Genomic DNA, 16,637 nt, shown 5'->3' with positions numbered 1-16,637 from the left:
TCAAGCTGCATGGAGTACCTTCTAGTATAATTTCTGATAGAGACCCTCGTTTCACATCTAGATTTTGGGATAGCTTACAAAAAGCCTTGGGAACAAAAGTTAGGCTTAGTTCAGCTTATCATCCTCAAACTGATGGACAATCGGAAAGGACTATCCAATCTTTAGAAGACTTGTTGAGAGCTTGTGTTTTAGAACAAACTGAAAGTTGGGAGCAATTTCTACCACTGATAGAGTTCACTTATAACAACAGTTTCCACTCAAGCATAGGAATGGCTCCATATGAGGCTCTATATGGGAGAAGATGTAGAACCCCGTTGTGTTGGTATGAGAATGGAAATTCCTTAGTTTTGGGTCCAGAGGTAATTCAACAAGCAACTGAGAAGATCAAAATGATCAGGGAAAAGATGAAAACTTCTCAAGATAGGCATAAAAGTTACTATGACAAACGAAGGAAACCTCTCGAGTTTGAAGAAGGAGATCATGTTTTCTTGAAAGTTACACCTGTAACTGGGGTTGGTAGAGCTCTCAAATCTAGAAAACTTACACCCAAATTCATAGGTCCTTATCAAATTCTTAAAAGAATTGGTTCTGTCGCATACCAAATTGCTTTACCTCCAAACCTTTCAAAACTTCATAATGTTTTTCATGTGTCTCAACTTCATAAATATATTCATGACCCTTTTCATGTGATAGAACCTGATATAGTACAAATACGAGAAAATCTTACTTATGATGTGCTTCCTGTGAGGATTGGAGATCGAAGGATTAAACAACTTCGGGGAAAGGACATACCTTTGGTAAAGGTATTGTGGAATCAACAAGATGAAGGTGATGCAACTTGGGAATTAGAAAGTAAAATGAGAGAGATGTATCCCCATCTTTTTGCAACCACGTGAATTTCGGGGACGAAATTCCTAAAAGGAGGAGAGAAATGTAACATCCCTATTTTTAATAAACTGTATTATTTATTTTAAATAAAACAATTAGAAAATCTTATGGTTTTACTAATGTTTAATATTTTATCTAAATGTAGTTTAAACAAAAAAATATATATTTTATCATAATGTAGTTTTTACTTAATAAAAATAACAATAAGAACAAAACAAAACAAAACAAATAATATATATATATATATATATATATATAAAAATATTAGGTAAAAATATTTTAATTAAATAAGTATGTGAAAAAAAATAATAATAAAGAATCTTCTAAAAGAAAAAAAAATTAGAAAAGGAAAAGAAAAATAAAAACAAAGAAAAGAAAAGAAATAAAAGAAAAAGAAAGAAGATAATGAGATTTAAAGGAGTTTTATCTAAATACATAGAAGATAAGAATAATTAGAAGTGATAACCTTACATTTAATGCATACATTCATTACTTGGCAAGATGACACATGCATGGCTTATAAATGGATGAAAGAAATGGATGATGAAAGAAAAATGACCTAAGATTACATCATCCACATGGATTACTTTGGAAAGTTTTGGATTACCTTTCATTAATGAAAGGAATCTTATCCTAACCTATAAATACATGGAAGAAATGAAGAAAGAGTGAAAGTGAGTTACGTAAGAAAGTAAGAAAATGAGAAAGTGAGAAAGAAAGGAAAGAAAGAAAGAAAGGAAAGAAAGAAAGGAGAGAAAGAAAGAAAAATAGAGAAAGAGAAAATAGAGAAAGAGAAAATAGAGAGAGAAAGTTTAGAGCAAATATTCAAAAAGATCTTGGTCTTCTAGAAGTATTACTAGTGTGTCCCTCCAACTAATCAGGTAAGGGGGGGTGAGGTTAAGCTCTTTTTATATTAATCTTGATAAACTCATGAGTTTTATATTAATCTTTTATTTATTTTGACTCATCTATTATTCTATTTACTTTCATTTAACTTATTTTTATTTATTATCCTCTTAAATTTATTTTATTTAATCTTCAATTATACTGGTCCTATTTATTTATTTTATTTAATTTATCTCCAGTTATGCACTGGTCCTGTTTATTTATTTAATTTAATTTATCTCCAGTTATGCACTGATCCTGTTTATTTATTTAATTTAATTTATCTCCAGTTATGCACTGGTCCTGTTTATTTATTTTATTTAATTTATCTCCAGTTATGCACTGGTCCTGTTTATTTATTTAATTTAATTTATCTTCAGTTATGCACTGGTCCTCTTTATTTATTTTATTTAATTTATCTCCAGTTATGCATTGGTCCTGTTTATTTATTTTATTTAATTTATCTCCAGTTATGCATTGGTCATGTTTATTTATTTTATTTAATTTATCTCCAGTTATGCACTGGTCATGTTTATTTATTTTATTTAATTTATCTCCATTTATGCACTGGTCCTGTTTATTTATTTTATTTAATTTATCTCCAGTTATGCATTGGTCCTATTTATTTATCTCCAGTTATGCACTGGTCCTATTTATTTATTTTATTTTATTTATATCCAGTTATGCACTGGTTCTGTTTATTTATTTTATTTTATTTATCTCCAGTTACGCAGTGGTCCCGTTTAATTTATATTTTTGTTATTATATTTATTCATAATGTTATAATCCTTATCTAATTATTTATTTAAAGTTCTTGCTTTGATTCTTATTTTATCATTATAATTAGAAAATAAAAATAAATGTGGATAGAAGAAAATTGCATGGACATTTTATCGTTGTTTTATATTCTTTGTGTATAGTTTATACAATGACATGATAGTCATCACATTTTATGACTTTTGAAAATATCCAAGAGTATGTCAGTCAAGTAAAAGTTAAGTCTGGTTTCAATAAGTTGATATTAAACCAGTGTCAGAGTGTTTGTATTTGGGAAGTCACAGTTTGGTACACTGCGGGATGAAAGGCAGGGACCATGGTGGGGTCTAAGGAAGTTTTACCAAGTAGGTGAATATCTGGATAGTTCAGAATAGCGCACTGGACTAGGATATTCATAGGCCAAACTTGGGACTATCCGATACCTGCTCGGCATCGCCAAGGTTAGGTAGTGAGTATATATCTCTTTTGTGAGCCGATGAATGGCTAATATTCTCGAGAAATAAATAATTATGATTGTACCAATGTTTTATGAGAAATACTCAACTACCTAATCACTTCCCAAAGTAACTTTTGATGTTCAGATTGGATCATCAGAAGTGGAATATGGATCCATATGTCTGGTAAAACAAGATCAAGTTTGGTGGTTATAGGTCCAAATCTAGGCCCCCGGTGTCTGCATTGTTTGTTGAGTTTATTAAGATTGATATTTAAGGCTTATAAAGACCTCACTCCTTTCATATTTTTCTTTCATATGTACCTGTTGCATGAGCAGAAGAGGACCCTGCTCAGTGAGAGTTGTTCGGGATATTATTGGTGGATCTTCTGAAGATTGACTCATGGATAATTTCTATTTAGGAGATATTAAAAATATAGATAATCTTCTATTCTGATGTAGAACTCTTAATATTTTACAAATATATATTTTTGTAATATTTCATGAACAATTATAGAGATGTAAACTATATATATAAATATGAAGTTATGTTATTATTAATGTTCTCTCAAGGATAATCTTATGGTAAAAAAAACAATCAATTCCATATCTTTTTATCAAATAATAATTATTTAGTATAGTAGTCGGGGTGTCACATTAATCAAATCTTGTCCATAAGTAGAAGGAACTAATCTCTCTGGGGTATTAATTTCTCTTTCTTTCTTAATTTGTTGTCTTTCAATAAGGCATTGTTCATCTCCTCTTTTGTTATGCCTGACTTATGAGAATATTGTTCTTTTCTGCCATTGATCTATGAAAATATGTAACTTTTTTTTTATATGAAACTCTAATAGTAATAATAATCATGTGAGTATTAACTAGGAATTAAACCTAAAAATTTCCATCTACCTCTTTACTCTAGGGAAAAATGTTGTAAAAATTTAATTGTTTCATTTTTTAAATAATAACACATTGATTTTGGTAGTGAGAATTTATTTCACATTTTTCAAAATTTAATTTAATATTGATAAGAAAACATAATACTTCCTCTATATGTGAAATTTGATGAGTGCTTGAATAACTGCATGTAGTTTTCTCTACCCATTCAACTTTTAGTATAAAATGTTTTCTTCTTAGTTTCATTTTTCTCCCCTAGAATAACTCAAACCAATGATAGTATGCTTGAATCCACATAATTTAGCATCGACACAAAGTTATACTCTTGTTTGAAGAAGAGTCTCGATTGAAAAACTAATTCCACTACAAGCCTTATGTGAATGTTGATTAAGCTCTAAAAAGAGGAAGCACTAAAACATTAGGCCTCCATATAGGTATGGAAACACTTAGAAAAATACTTAAAACACTTCATAGGAAAAATAAACATAAAAAATAATCATAATCACCCCATAACAATTAACCATCTGGTTATACATCATTATTAATATTCATTTGTTACATATATTGACATATTGAATGTCATATTACCATTAAATTTATTTTATGTTTGGTATAATCATATTCATACAAATTTATTTTATTATCATGAATATTTTTGGTGTTAACTATTTTATATTAATATTGTACAGGACAATTTAAAAAATGTGAATGGAGAGAAAAAAAAATTCAAAAGCATGTACTGTTAGTTAAGCATATTGAATTTGTACCTTAAGAACAAGACCAACACACTTGCAAGGTTTAGGAATATTTTGTTTAATATCAATGATTATATTTTTAAATTTGTAATATATTGTCGATTATTTTTTATTAAATACTAATGACTTACTTTTTTTTAGGTACCAAATACTTGAAGATTGTCATATGCCATTTTTTAAATACTTATTTAATGTAATTATATAAAATAAAATTAGGTATCATTTTATATGTACATTTTTGGATATATAATTACATATCTTAGTTTTTGTAATTTTAAATGTAATGGATATTTTTACATTTATAATATATTATCGATTATTTTTTATTAAATACTAATGATTTACCATTTTTTTTATTTTGCAGGATCAAAATCCTTGAAGATGTTTGTATAAAATAAAATTAGGTATCATTTTATATGTACACTTTTGGATATATAATTACATATCTTAGTTTTTGTAATTTTAAATGTAATGGATATTTTTACATTTATAATATATTATCGAATATTTTTTATTAAATACTAATGATTTACTTTTTTTTTTGTTATTTTGCAGGATCAAAATCCTTTGAAGATGTTGTCTAATGTTACTTTTAAAATACTTATTTAATGTAATTGTATAAAGTAGAATTTGGTATCATTTTATATGTAATTTTTGGATATATAGTTACATATTTTTGTTTTTGTAATTTTAAATGTAATGGATGTTATATATTTATATTTCATGTTTATTTATTTTAATTGATATTTATTTTTAAAATGTAAATGTGACTTATCTATTCATTATAACATGTTAGCTATTTACAGCAATTACTATATCATTTATAATAATAATAATAATAAATATAATAATAATAATAATAATAATAATAATAATAATAATAATGATAATAATTAATTATCACATAAAATTTGACAATAATATAATAATAATAATAATAATAATTAATAATAGTAATAACTAATTAATTTTACTCTTTTATATATTTGTCATAATTTTTTATTATCACTATTAAAAAAATATAATAGTGATAATAAATTTGTCACTACTATCTTATATGTTTGTGATATTTCATTATTGTCACTATTACACAAAATTAACAGTGACAACTATTTTTGTCACAATAAAATTTAGTTTTAGTGACATTTAAAATTATTGTCACAAGTATAATAGTGACATAATTGTTAGTGACAATTTTAATTTTGTCACAAAGTACTATTAGTGACATATTTATACCTTTTAGTGATGAATATTTATATCACTATAATCAATTTTTCTTGTAGTGATTGTAGCAACATAATTTTACACAAGAATTTAGTGTTTTATGATAAGTGCCAAAATTTAGTAAAGATTCATAACAAAATCTGGCATTTATGCTTTTAATTTGTGTATTTCATATTGATTCTCCCTAAATCTAAGTTTCAATCACATGCTTCCAAGTTTTGATTTAAAGAAATCATTTGATCCTATTTTGTGTGTTTTTCAGGAAAGATTGAAGAGAACTCAAGAAGAGTGAAGGAGAAAGCAAGAAATAGAGAAGAAAAGGAGGAAAATCTGCAATAGGTCGCTCAAAGCTAAGGTGTTTCGCTCAAGCTAGGACAGGCTCGCCCAAAGTTAAAGTCTTCTCGCCTAAGCGAGACACTTGCCGCCTTTCTCGCTCAAGCGAGCTTGATCTCGCTTAGGCGAGATTCTGTGAAGAAGCCATTACCAGTTTTTCAATTCTCGCCTAAGCAAGAACATGGTCGCCCAAGTGAGACCTTCCTTCAGGCTGAAGAACTCTATCTCGCCTAAGCGAGAATGAGTGGCCCAAGCGAGACCCTTCCTTCATGCTGAAGTACTTTATCTCGCCCAAGCGAGATTCAGTAGCCCAAGCGAGATTCAGTAGCCCAAGCGAGATTCAGTAGCCCAAGCGAGAGTTTGGGCTGTATATATATTTTGGAGGTTCAGAACTACAGGAGAGCTTGGAATTTTGGGAGAAGAAACGCACTTGAAGATCTGGAGAGCTGGAACCACGAAAGCAGAACACAATTTCTCATTTTCTTCTTCTTCTTCTTCTTAGCTCATAGGATTTTGTTGGCTACCATGAGTGGCTAATCTCTTTCCTTGGGATTGAATGTAATCTACTCAAACTTGGATGTAATCTGGTGATATTTATACATAGCATTTCTGTTTTACTCAATATTGGTATTATTGTTCTGCTCTTAATGCTTACTTCTATCTGATCAATAGATGTTTTGATTTTGATTTTTAGATATGGCCGGAAGGTATTTTTGAAAATCTGATTTGAACAATGATACTTGATATACTGTGATGCTAGGAATAGATCTCAATATATCAATTGCTTTTAACACTTGACTGTAATGCTGGATAGTTTGTTGAATATGTGAGGAATCAATATTCAGGGAACTAATCTTATGAATTTTATACGCGAGGGATCGATATAAATGATTTTTGAGTGTGCATCAATATTGGTATTTTTAGATGTTATATATTATATTCATCCACATTACAGACAAGGGAGATAGATGAAATTCAATCTCAGTTTCTTTTACTGAATTTTTATCTAATTTTCTGCTTTTACTGTATTTGTTTATGCAAATTAGTTTAAACGTCAATGATCTATCAAATTAAAATTTTTGTATATATATGCTGATCGAGATAATTAATTATTTTAACTGAATCCGTTCCTCGTGGTTTCGACACTCTTACTTCAAATTATTATACTACAATTGACTTTTGGTACGCTTGCCAAGAGACCAACATTTTACACATAAACTCAACAAATAGAAATTGTTTTCTATGGTGGAGAACCTAGGGTTTTACAAAATTGAATAATATGGAAGAAATTGGAACCATAAAGTAGAAGCAATCCCACCCCAATGTTATTGACAACTATTTCATGCTACAATTATGCCTCTCATTTGCATCTTTGTCTCCAATTTCGTAGCTCATCATCCTCTCTAATCCAAAAGGGGTAAAACCTTAGTGGACGAAGAAGGAGACCCGAGAAGGAGAAGAGAGAGTTTTCCAACACCCCTAACAACCTCCAAGAACCTCTCAAAAGCACCCAAAGTGTTTATATTTGTGCAAAAATGCCCTAAAATCCTTGTAGAAACATGATCAAACCATATTCGCGTATTATGGTCGATATTCTCGCCTAATGACTTCATTCTCGTCCAACGATACCCAAAATCTATGTTTTTTGTATTGTAACTTGTTGGGTGAGCCTTATTTTCGCCTAGCGAGTCACCAACTCGCCCATCGAGTTAACCTAACGCCCAATGGTGATTTTTTGGCCTTCCGGGGTGATCTAGGGCAATGTATACTATAGGTGAGTCATTTCTCTGTGTTTGTAGTGTTGGGTAGGATTCTAATGCTCCCGATGTGAGTATATGTCTAAAAATCATTAGTTTTTATCAAACCGTGCTTCCTTGAGTTCTAACTTATTTTCTTCCATCAAAATTTTTTTTATTGACTCATTTCACACACTCATAATAGAGAGTAGGAGTAAAAAACCACAAAGCAACTAAAATACAAAACAATACAAAAATAACATAAACTTGAGTATGGAGAAGTTGATTTTATTCACGAAACTTAACACCAATAAAAGGTAGAAAATAACTTTATCAATGATATATCCGTCAATATTCTGAACAATTATGTGTTGAATTGTACAACGAAAATATTTTGTCAGTTATTATTGAAAGACATATTTTGTCACTAAGTTATTATAACCAATTATCAACAAATATTTTCATTAGTATTGTCCATCAATTATTTAAGGCTATTTTGCTGCCAACTATGGTTTTACATTTCAACCAAAGAAACATGTATACAATCAAAACAACATTTATATTACAAACATACATTTTATTTAATAACTTAATACAAATATGTCAAAGTTATGATATAATTTAAATGTAATGTGTAAAAAAAAAGTGTAATGGTGCAAATTCATATAAACTAGAATTTTTGAAAAGGTTGCATGAGGATGTTAGCAATAATTATAAATGTTTGATAATCTTTGTATTCAAGGGAAGTTGATGCATCATGCACATCTTCATCCTCCTAGTCATTATGTTGGTCAATATGTAGTTATTGTTGCTGTTGTTGTTGATCTTGGTGTTATTGCTAGTCCTAGTGTTTGTGTCAGTGTTACAGAGAGAGTGCTCATGAAAATGGAGGAATTGTCTAACTAGTGTCTTAAAGATTGAACCTCCCTCTTCAACGTCTGATTTGCCTTTCCATTTGCATTAAGTCGTTGTGTAAGTCGTGTGAAACCTTATAAAATGTAAGGCAAAGATAGTGATGGAGGTTGATTGAGACTACATTTGCAAATGTATAATGAGTAAAAAGTTATCCTACCATATATTATTCCTTTTTTTTTCACCAACAATTTGAACTTAACATTGAGTCCTGATGATCTCTTGTTGTATGAGATCAATATTGTTATGTTATTATGATCCATCGCCACACAAGGAAAGCTCATATTTGACATGTGAAAGTTTAATTTCAAATTCTTCTTCATATTAAAATTGAGGAATTATCATCACATGACATAAATAAGTTTGAGTAAATAATATATTAAAACTAAAAAAGGCTTACATGTTTCTTTCTAACTTTTTCATTAAAAAAATGGCTATTATCCTTAGTTATGGATTTGCCGAAATACCTTCTCAAAAACTCCTATGTGTGCAATAAAAAAAATGTGATTTTAAATTTGAACATATAATTTTTTGAAAAGGTAACTTGTTAGTACAAAGATATAAATAGTTAATTTTTGTATGATATGTTTATGATAAAGATATAAAATTTTTGATATGTTTTTTTATAACTTAAAAGTAATTTTTTATTTCATATATTCCCACACAACATTGCACAACATTGCACACTTATTTTGAAAATAAAATTCGAGCAAGAAATTAGACGATTCAAGTCGATGTTAATTTAAAAGTGAGAAGAAAAATATTCAAACACCTGCATTAAATTTTCTATTAAATTGTATATAATTTTTGTAAACTAAAATATTATTTGTGCGGGGTATATACTTAAGCCTATTAAGTAAATAATTTATATACATTTTAAAAAAATCTGAATATAACATTATTCGAAGGGAACATTGTGAATATATAAAGAAATATAAAAATATCTAACTTGATTTAAATTTTTTTAGTTATTATAATATAAAAAAAACACTCTTAATCATCCTTTTTTGAATAGAGTTTCTCTAAATATTTTTCTTATTTTTTTACATTTTTTGATTTATCATTTTCAATACATTTAGATTTAACTGAAATTTAATTTTATAAATAATTTGAATAATAAAAAAAGTAATATTATAAATACTATGTTAAAAATATTTAATTCTTATAAACAAATTTTTATTTATTGAGTTTTTTTTTACAAAGATTAATAAAAAAAACTATTACAATTTTAACTGCATATATAATTTAATTTGGAAAGAAAAAAAAATCTAAGCCCATGAAAGCGTTAGTCAACAAAACGCGCAGTGACATTGTTGCAAGGCCCAAAACCCTAACCCCTGACCAAAGAGAGGCGCGTAGTATATAAATATAGCAGCTGTATCCTCTCGGACACACTCTGTTGTTCCCAAAACCCTAATCCTTCGCAACGGTAGGGTTTTGCAGAGCCTCTTTCTTCTTTCGCATTTTCTTCCTCCTAACCGGCGCCACCCTGCTTTTCACGTTCCTCTAATCTGAAATGGGCAAGTCTAGCAAGAAATCAGCTGTCAAGGTTTGTGCTTTGTTTCAATCTTTATATGAATTTTATTTTTCGTTCGACGTTTTTCTGTTTACCTATTTTTTCTGAGCTAACTTCTCTTTGTTTTATTTTTTGATGTTGTTTTGGTTTCTTGAAGGTTGACGCCGCTCCAGCTGCTGTTCCGCCATCCAAATCCGCGAAGAAGGGTACCATATAGTTCTCTACTTTTGTTTGAGCTTTGTCTGATGTGTTTTTTGTATTTTGTTCGGTGTCCTTATGTTATTTGTTTATACATCATGTTATCTATATTATATTTTTGTTGATCAGTTTTACTTAATGGCTTGTTTTTAGGTTTGGTTCGGGTCTGTCTTGTATTGGTTAAAACCAATGTTGTTTTGAAATTCAGTTTGAAACGAATGAATAAGTTTGGTTGATTTTGTAACTCATGGTTGTCATTTTGTGGAATATAATTCAAGTTTGAACTGAGATGATTAACTTTTTCGTTGGTCTTGTTTGTCTTGTGCTTTTAAGTGAGAATCTGTACCAAGTATTTGTTGAGAACTAGTTAACATACCACACAAACACTGTCACTTCGGGTTTGGAACTTCATCTTGATATTTTGTTTTTTAGTTGTTCTTTTTCTTGAACTATTTTTCTCTTTCAGGTGGCAAGCGACAAGCTGAAGAAGAAAGTGAGAAAGCGATTGCAAAAAAACAGAAGATAGAAGAGGTTGTGCAGAAGCAAAAGAAGGAAGCAAAGGTGCAAAAGAAGAAGGAGAGCAGTTCTGACGATTCTTCTTCTGAAGATGAGGTATTGCACAAGTCTTATTTATGGTTTAATGGATTACAATGTCTAAATTTCATGTCATCTTTATCGTCTCTAACTATTTTTTATTGTTTTTTGTACAAGAAACCTGCTGCTAAACCTGCTGCTCTTCCAAAGAAGACCCCTGCTAATAATGGTGCTGTAAAAGCCCCTGCAAAGAAAGGAAAACCAGCTTCCAGTTCTTCTGAATCATCTGAAGATGACTCTTCTGATGAGGACGAAGTGAGTGCAAAGAAGCCACAGAAAGTGGCAGCCGCGAAACAAAAGAAAGCTGCACCACTGCCCAATAAAAAGGAGAGTAGCTCAGATGATTCTTCTTCAGAGTCTGAGGAGGAGGTATTAAACCTGATTATTTATTGTTGAATTTATAAATGAAATTTGTACTTCCTGTCAACATAGTCATACTTTCTTGTATCTATTCCTTCATTGTGTTTCTATTTTTCTTCAATCAGAAGCCTGTACCAAAAGCTGTCGTGCCTTCACAAAAGGCTCCTGCTAAAAATGGTGCCCCAGCAAAGAAAGGCAAGCCAGTTAGCAACTCGGAGTCTTCTGAAGATGACTCCTCTGAAGATGAGGTATTTATGATTAAATTACTAAAATTGCTTAAATTTTACGTTAGTTGAATTATCACTCATTGGTATTGTTGTCGGCTTTGTCATTACTTTTTCTTTCTTTTTTGGTTTCAGAAACCAGCTGCCAAGAATGGCTCTGTAACTGCCGCTGCAAAGAAAGGCAAGCCAGCTGCAGCTGCAAGCTCTTCTGATTCATCTGAGGAGTCCTCTGACGAGGATGATGTGAGTAATACATTTCATCATATCTCAACTGGTGGAAGCCAAATCAATTTATTTGTTTGTTGAAATATTCACCATTCTTGTTTTTTTGATATTGTTCTAAGGTTCCAAAAACCAAGGTGGTCCCTGCTGCAGGGAAGAATATAGCGTCTTCTAACAAGAAGACTCAGCCTAGTGGAGGTTCTGACTCTGATAGCAGCTCTGATGAGGACGATGTAAGTTTTATACTAACACCAAAATTTTCTATATTTTATCTGGAATTGAAATAAGAAATTATATCTAGTAGATTGTTCAGTGTGTTTCTATTGAGACAATCTTTATTTCTCCATTATATGTGGGAACATTGTGCAATAATTTTCTGCTTTTGTCCTTGGGTTTATTTGGTTGATAATATTAGAAAAAGAAAACATCTGCAACTACAAAGCCGCCTGCCTCATCAGTTGCTCCCGCTAAGAAAGTGGAAAGCTCAGATGATGATTCAAGTGAAGACTCTGATGAAGATGATGTAAGTTGTCGGTTATTGGTTGTGAGTGGAAATCGAACCTGTTTTGTTCATGTAAATTGTTTTTAGGCGTTATGTCTGTTCTTATAATTGTAAATACATAGGATGTCAAGCCCTCTGCAACTGCTGTGTCAAAGCCTTCTGCTGTGCCAAAGAAGAAAGTTGATAGCTCTGATTCTGATGATAGCAGCTCTGATGAAGACGATGTAAATTTTCCAATTTTATCATCTTTGAATAGTGTTTTTGGTTCATGCTCTTCAAGTCAATGATAAGCTGGTTTTGTCAACCTTAAACAATTCCAATGTTTGTGTTTCTAGAAGGAGGCTACCAAAAAGGTTTCCAATGTCAAGTCAGTGCCTGTGTCTAAGCAGCCTGTTAAGACCTCAAAAACTAGTGATTCAGAAGAGGTATTTTATTTAATTCTTCTTTTCCATTGTTTTGGTTTTATAGTTTTTTAATAAATTTAACTTTTCTGACATTTTGGTGAAATTTATATAACTTTTGCAGGAGTCTTCTGAAAGTGATTCTGAAGAGGAAAAGGTTGGTTCAATTTTGGTTGTATTTTATGCATATTCCCCTCGAATGAAGCTTTTTCTGTATTTGGTGATCACTTGTCAATTTGAATTCATTGAATTGTTGCTATCCGCAGGGAAAGAAGATGGATATAGACGAGGATGATAGTTCTGATGAAAGTGAAAAGCCTCAGAAGAAGGTACAAACTCCCTTTTGGCCTATTATTGGTTTAGTAGAATTGTTCTGGTTTGGTACTTTTATATTTTAATGTTGTTTGCATTCTTATTTGTTTAAAAGTAAGGTTTAATTTTTTCCCTTTTTCTTAGAAGGCTGTGAAAAAAGTCAAAGAAAGTAGTGACAGTTCAGATGATGATAGTGAGGAAGAAAGTGAGGAGGAACCCTCCAAAACTCCGCAAAAAAGAGTAAGCAGCGACAATTCTTTTTCTTATGTTATGTTTTTACGGTTAATTTGTTCGATCTTTTTTTGATGCTATTCTAATATTTACTTTATTCTTGCAAAACAGGCTAGGGATGTTGAGATGGTAGATGCTGCTTCATCCGGAAAGAAAACTGTATTTAAACTTAATCTTCTTTTGTATTCTTTCTTGCTTTGAATGCCAGTTGTGTGATGTTTTATGTGGCAATTTTGCAGCCCAATACTCCAATTACACCAAATGCAGAGAGCGGCTCAAATACTCTTTTTGTGGGGAACCTGGCGTACAGTGTTACCCGAGCTGATGTGTATGTGCTCTTTCTCATTCAATATTTGTTCTTACCTATTCTTGCCTTTTTAACTTATTTAACTACTAATTTGATGTTTGGTATTTGTGCAGGGAAAATTTCTTCCAGGATTGTGGAGAAGTTGTTGATGTTCGTCTTGCTACAGATCCGGAGGGTAATTTTAAAGGATTTGGTCATGTTGAGTTTGCAACAGTTGAAGCTGCGCAGAAGGTGAGTTTCTGATACCTTATGATCTATATACATTTAATTCTTGTAAATTTTTTATTACAAGAATTTTTTAATTCTGTTCTTTGGTGAACTTTTAAAGTTTTAAGGATTTGTCCTGTTATTTTTCTCGTTTAAGAAAGTAAAAGCTATTAGAGATTATTAGCATTGAAGGGGCTATTTTCTATGTTGTGTGGTATTATCTATCAGTAGTTTTTCCTTTTTGGCTATTATGTGTGTTCTGAATTGAGTATATGCGTATTAATATTATTTAGTTGAGAATCTCTTCATTATTTATTATTAGGCTCTTGAGTTGAATGGAGAAGAATTATTGAATCGTCCCCTGCGTCTGGATTCAGCCAGGGTCCGGGACAAGGGTGCTTTTACTCCCAATAGCAGGTAATTGGTGTTTTATATTATTTTTTTGTAAGCATCATCGTCAACATCACTTAACCGATTTTCTTATTTCCATTACTGTAGCAATTGGAAAGACTCATCCCAGAGAAGTGGAAGAGGCCAGTCTCAAACACTATTTGTTAGGGGTTTTGATAAATCACTTGGGGAAGATGAGGTAATATATCTAATTCAGTACCCGTTGGCTATAATTTATTGCTATTATAGGTGTGTATAATATTTTGGCTTTATTTTAGATAAGGGCTAGTTTGGAAGAACATTTTGGTTCTTGTGGAGAGATTACAAGGGTATCAATTCCGAAAGATTACGACACTGGTGCTGTCAAGGGGTATGTTATCTGTGTCTTCTATTTTCTATTCTCGTCCTGTTGTTTCACTATTATGTGATTTGGTAGCTTGACTTAATTGCATTTTTTCCTTCCATTTTAGTCATGCATAAATGATTGTCAGGATTGTTCTTTTACCTACAATTTGACATTTGTAATATTTACAGGTTTGCTTACATGGACTTTGGTGATGCTGATAGCTTTGGCAAAGCTCTAGAACTCCATGAAAGTGAACTTGGAGGTTATACCCTCTCAGTGGATGAAGCCAAGCCTAGGGATAATCAAGGATCCGGTGGAGGTGGAAGAGGCGGTGGTGGAAGAGGTGGTGGTGGTAGGTTTGGTGGAAGAGGTGGCAGTGGCGGTAGGTTTGGCGGCAGTGGTGGTGGACGTTTTGGTGGTAGTGGTGGTGGCCGATTTGGTGGAGGTGGAAGAGGCGGTGGTGGTGGTGGTAGATTTGGTGGAAGAGGCGGTGGTGGAAGAGGTCGTGGACCACCAAATAGATCCATGGCGGAAGGCACAGGTATAGTTTTTTATTAGGATTTACCTTGTTTTAGTTGTCATGTGCAATTGCTGCATAAAACTGTTTTACTGCTGCACGGATGATTCACTAGTTTTATGTGATTTATGATTATGCAGGGAAAAAGACCAAGTTTAACGATGAAGACTAGAGTGGCCTGAGTCTTTCTTGCAGATACTGAATTAGTATTTGTTTTCTTCACCTTCTATTAGGTTTTTTGTCACATCAGTTTTGGTATTTGTTAGTATGAATTCTTAGTATTTTGCTTGTATTGGGAAATTTTGAGATTTGATACATTTGTCTTTTATGCATTATTATATTACAGTAATTGTAGCTCTTCAGCATCGCGGATTACTTTAAGCCGAAGCAAATATAAATATATATTTATATATTTATCGGAAAACTCAATCTTTTTGGGTTCTTCTACAAGAATGGATTACGTATTTGATTTTTTGTTAATAGATAGGTTTAATTCAAACATTCTCTTAATTATACATATTCCAAAATTAATGTCTAAGTAAACTTCTAAAATTAAAGTTATTAGTGTCGAATCATTAAATTTCCGTTGTACTTTTGTTTCCGCAAATATTAATCATTTAATAATTAGTGATACTTGTGGTGTTTATAACTTGGATTCATTTGACTTTAAAATGAAATTACATATGCTTAATTCAGTTAATAATTTTTCTGCCAATTTAAATTTAAATATAATAAATTTGAATTGATTTAGTTAGGGTAATCGGTTCATGATAAAGTTTGAAATATTATGTTTTATATTTTTCATTTATTTTGCACAGGTAGAGTTATATTATGAATACAGTGTCTTTTTTTATTAACTAATAATTATTTTTTTATTTAGTTAAAATATTTCAATTGTATAGTGTATATATTTAATATCAAGGATTTCATTTTCAAAAAATACCTCCCTGACAATGTTGACTTTTTTGTTTTTTATTTCGTGAATGTTTCTTTTATATTTATCACTTGTTATCTTTGATCGTATGTGTTTTCAGTGTCTGATATGTTTGTGCTATAATAGTTGTTATTATCATATTTTACTACAAAAACTTGGTCAATAAGATAAACATTGTTGCTGCCTATTAAAACTTTTCATGATTTCATTAATCTGTATTATATTTGACATGTATAAAGTTTGTTTTAACGCATGCTTTTTGACACGAACATCAACGCCAATAATTCTTTCGAGAAGTTAAACAATCTTTTATATGTGCAAATCAATTTTAGAAATTGATTTAGAATATTTAAAAATTAAAGTAGTTTTTGGTCAAAATTCCATACCTCCAATTTGAATACCTACTCTTTTGCATTGTTGATAAGAAAGCAAAAAAAAAAAACATTAAATCTTATCTTACTTTTGAAATATGCGGAAATTTTTTACTCTTTTTTTATGATGTTCAATTATAATAATCCATTTGACTAAGGGGAAAT

The 16,637-nt window shown here is 30.8% G+C and overlaps 1 protein-coding gene across 4 annotated transcripts; it reads left to right on the top strand.

The window, feature by feature from the left end:
- The first annotated feature begins 10,181 nt into the window (after positions 1-10,181).
- On the top strand, positions 10,182-15,591 carry NUC-L1 (nucleolin like 1). Of its 4 annotated transcripts, none has more exons than XM_028054893.2 (21): positions 10,182-10,389; positions 10,514-10,562; positions 11,021-11,166; positions 11,266-11,517; positions 11,634-11,756; positions 11,868-11,975; positions 12,077-12,187; positions 12,370-12,477; positions 12,579-12,680; positions 12,792-12,881; positions 12,982-13,014; positions 13,124-13,186; positions 13,317-13,409; positions 13,512-13,559; positions 13,640-13,728; positions 13,821-13,938; positions 14,237-14,331; positions 14,413-14,503; positions 14,583-14,674; positions 14,839-15,191; positions 15,308-15,591. In XM_028054893.2, the coding sequence occupies exons 1-21, from the start codon at positions 10,357-10,359 to the stop codon at positions 15,337-15,339; spliced, it is 2,229 nt and encodes a 742-aa protein (XP_027910694.2). In that variant the 5' UTR covers positions 10,182-10,356; the 3' UTR covers positions 15,340-15,591. The 4 variants fall into 4 exon arrangements, with proteins under 4 accessions (XP_027910694.2, XP_027910693.2, XP_085525248.1 ...); XM_028054892.2 differs by having other exon boundaries at positions 13,314-13,409; XM_085669122.1 differs by having other exon boundaries at positions 11,021-11,517.
- The last annotated feature ends 1,046 nt before the right edge of the window (positions 15,592-16,637 follow it).

Source organism: Vigna unguiculata, chromosome 11 (genome assembly GCF_037176805.1).
Source record: "Vigna unguiculata cultivar grain cowpea cultivar isolate G323 ecotype 2 chromosome 11, ASM3717680v1, whole genome shotgun sequence".
Lineage (NCBI taxonomy): Eukaryota > Viridiplantae > Streptophyta > Magnoliopsida > Fabales > Fabaceae > Vigna > Vigna unguiculata.
This window is presented reverse-complemented; position numbering and strand designations above follow the sequence as displayed.

Coding starts and splice junctions, on each gene's coding strand:
- NUC-L1 (XM_085669121.1), top strand. CDS start 10,357: ATGGGCAAGTCTAGCAAGAAATCAGCTGTCAAG. Junction 11,518..11,633: donor CTTCAGAGTCTGAGGAGGAG/GTATTAAACCTG, acceptor TTCTTCAATCAG/AAGCCTGTACCAAAAGCTGT. Junction 11,757..11,867: donor ATGACTCCTCTGAAGATGAG/GTATTTATGATT, acceptor TTTTGGTTTCAG/AAACCAGCTGCCAAGAATGG.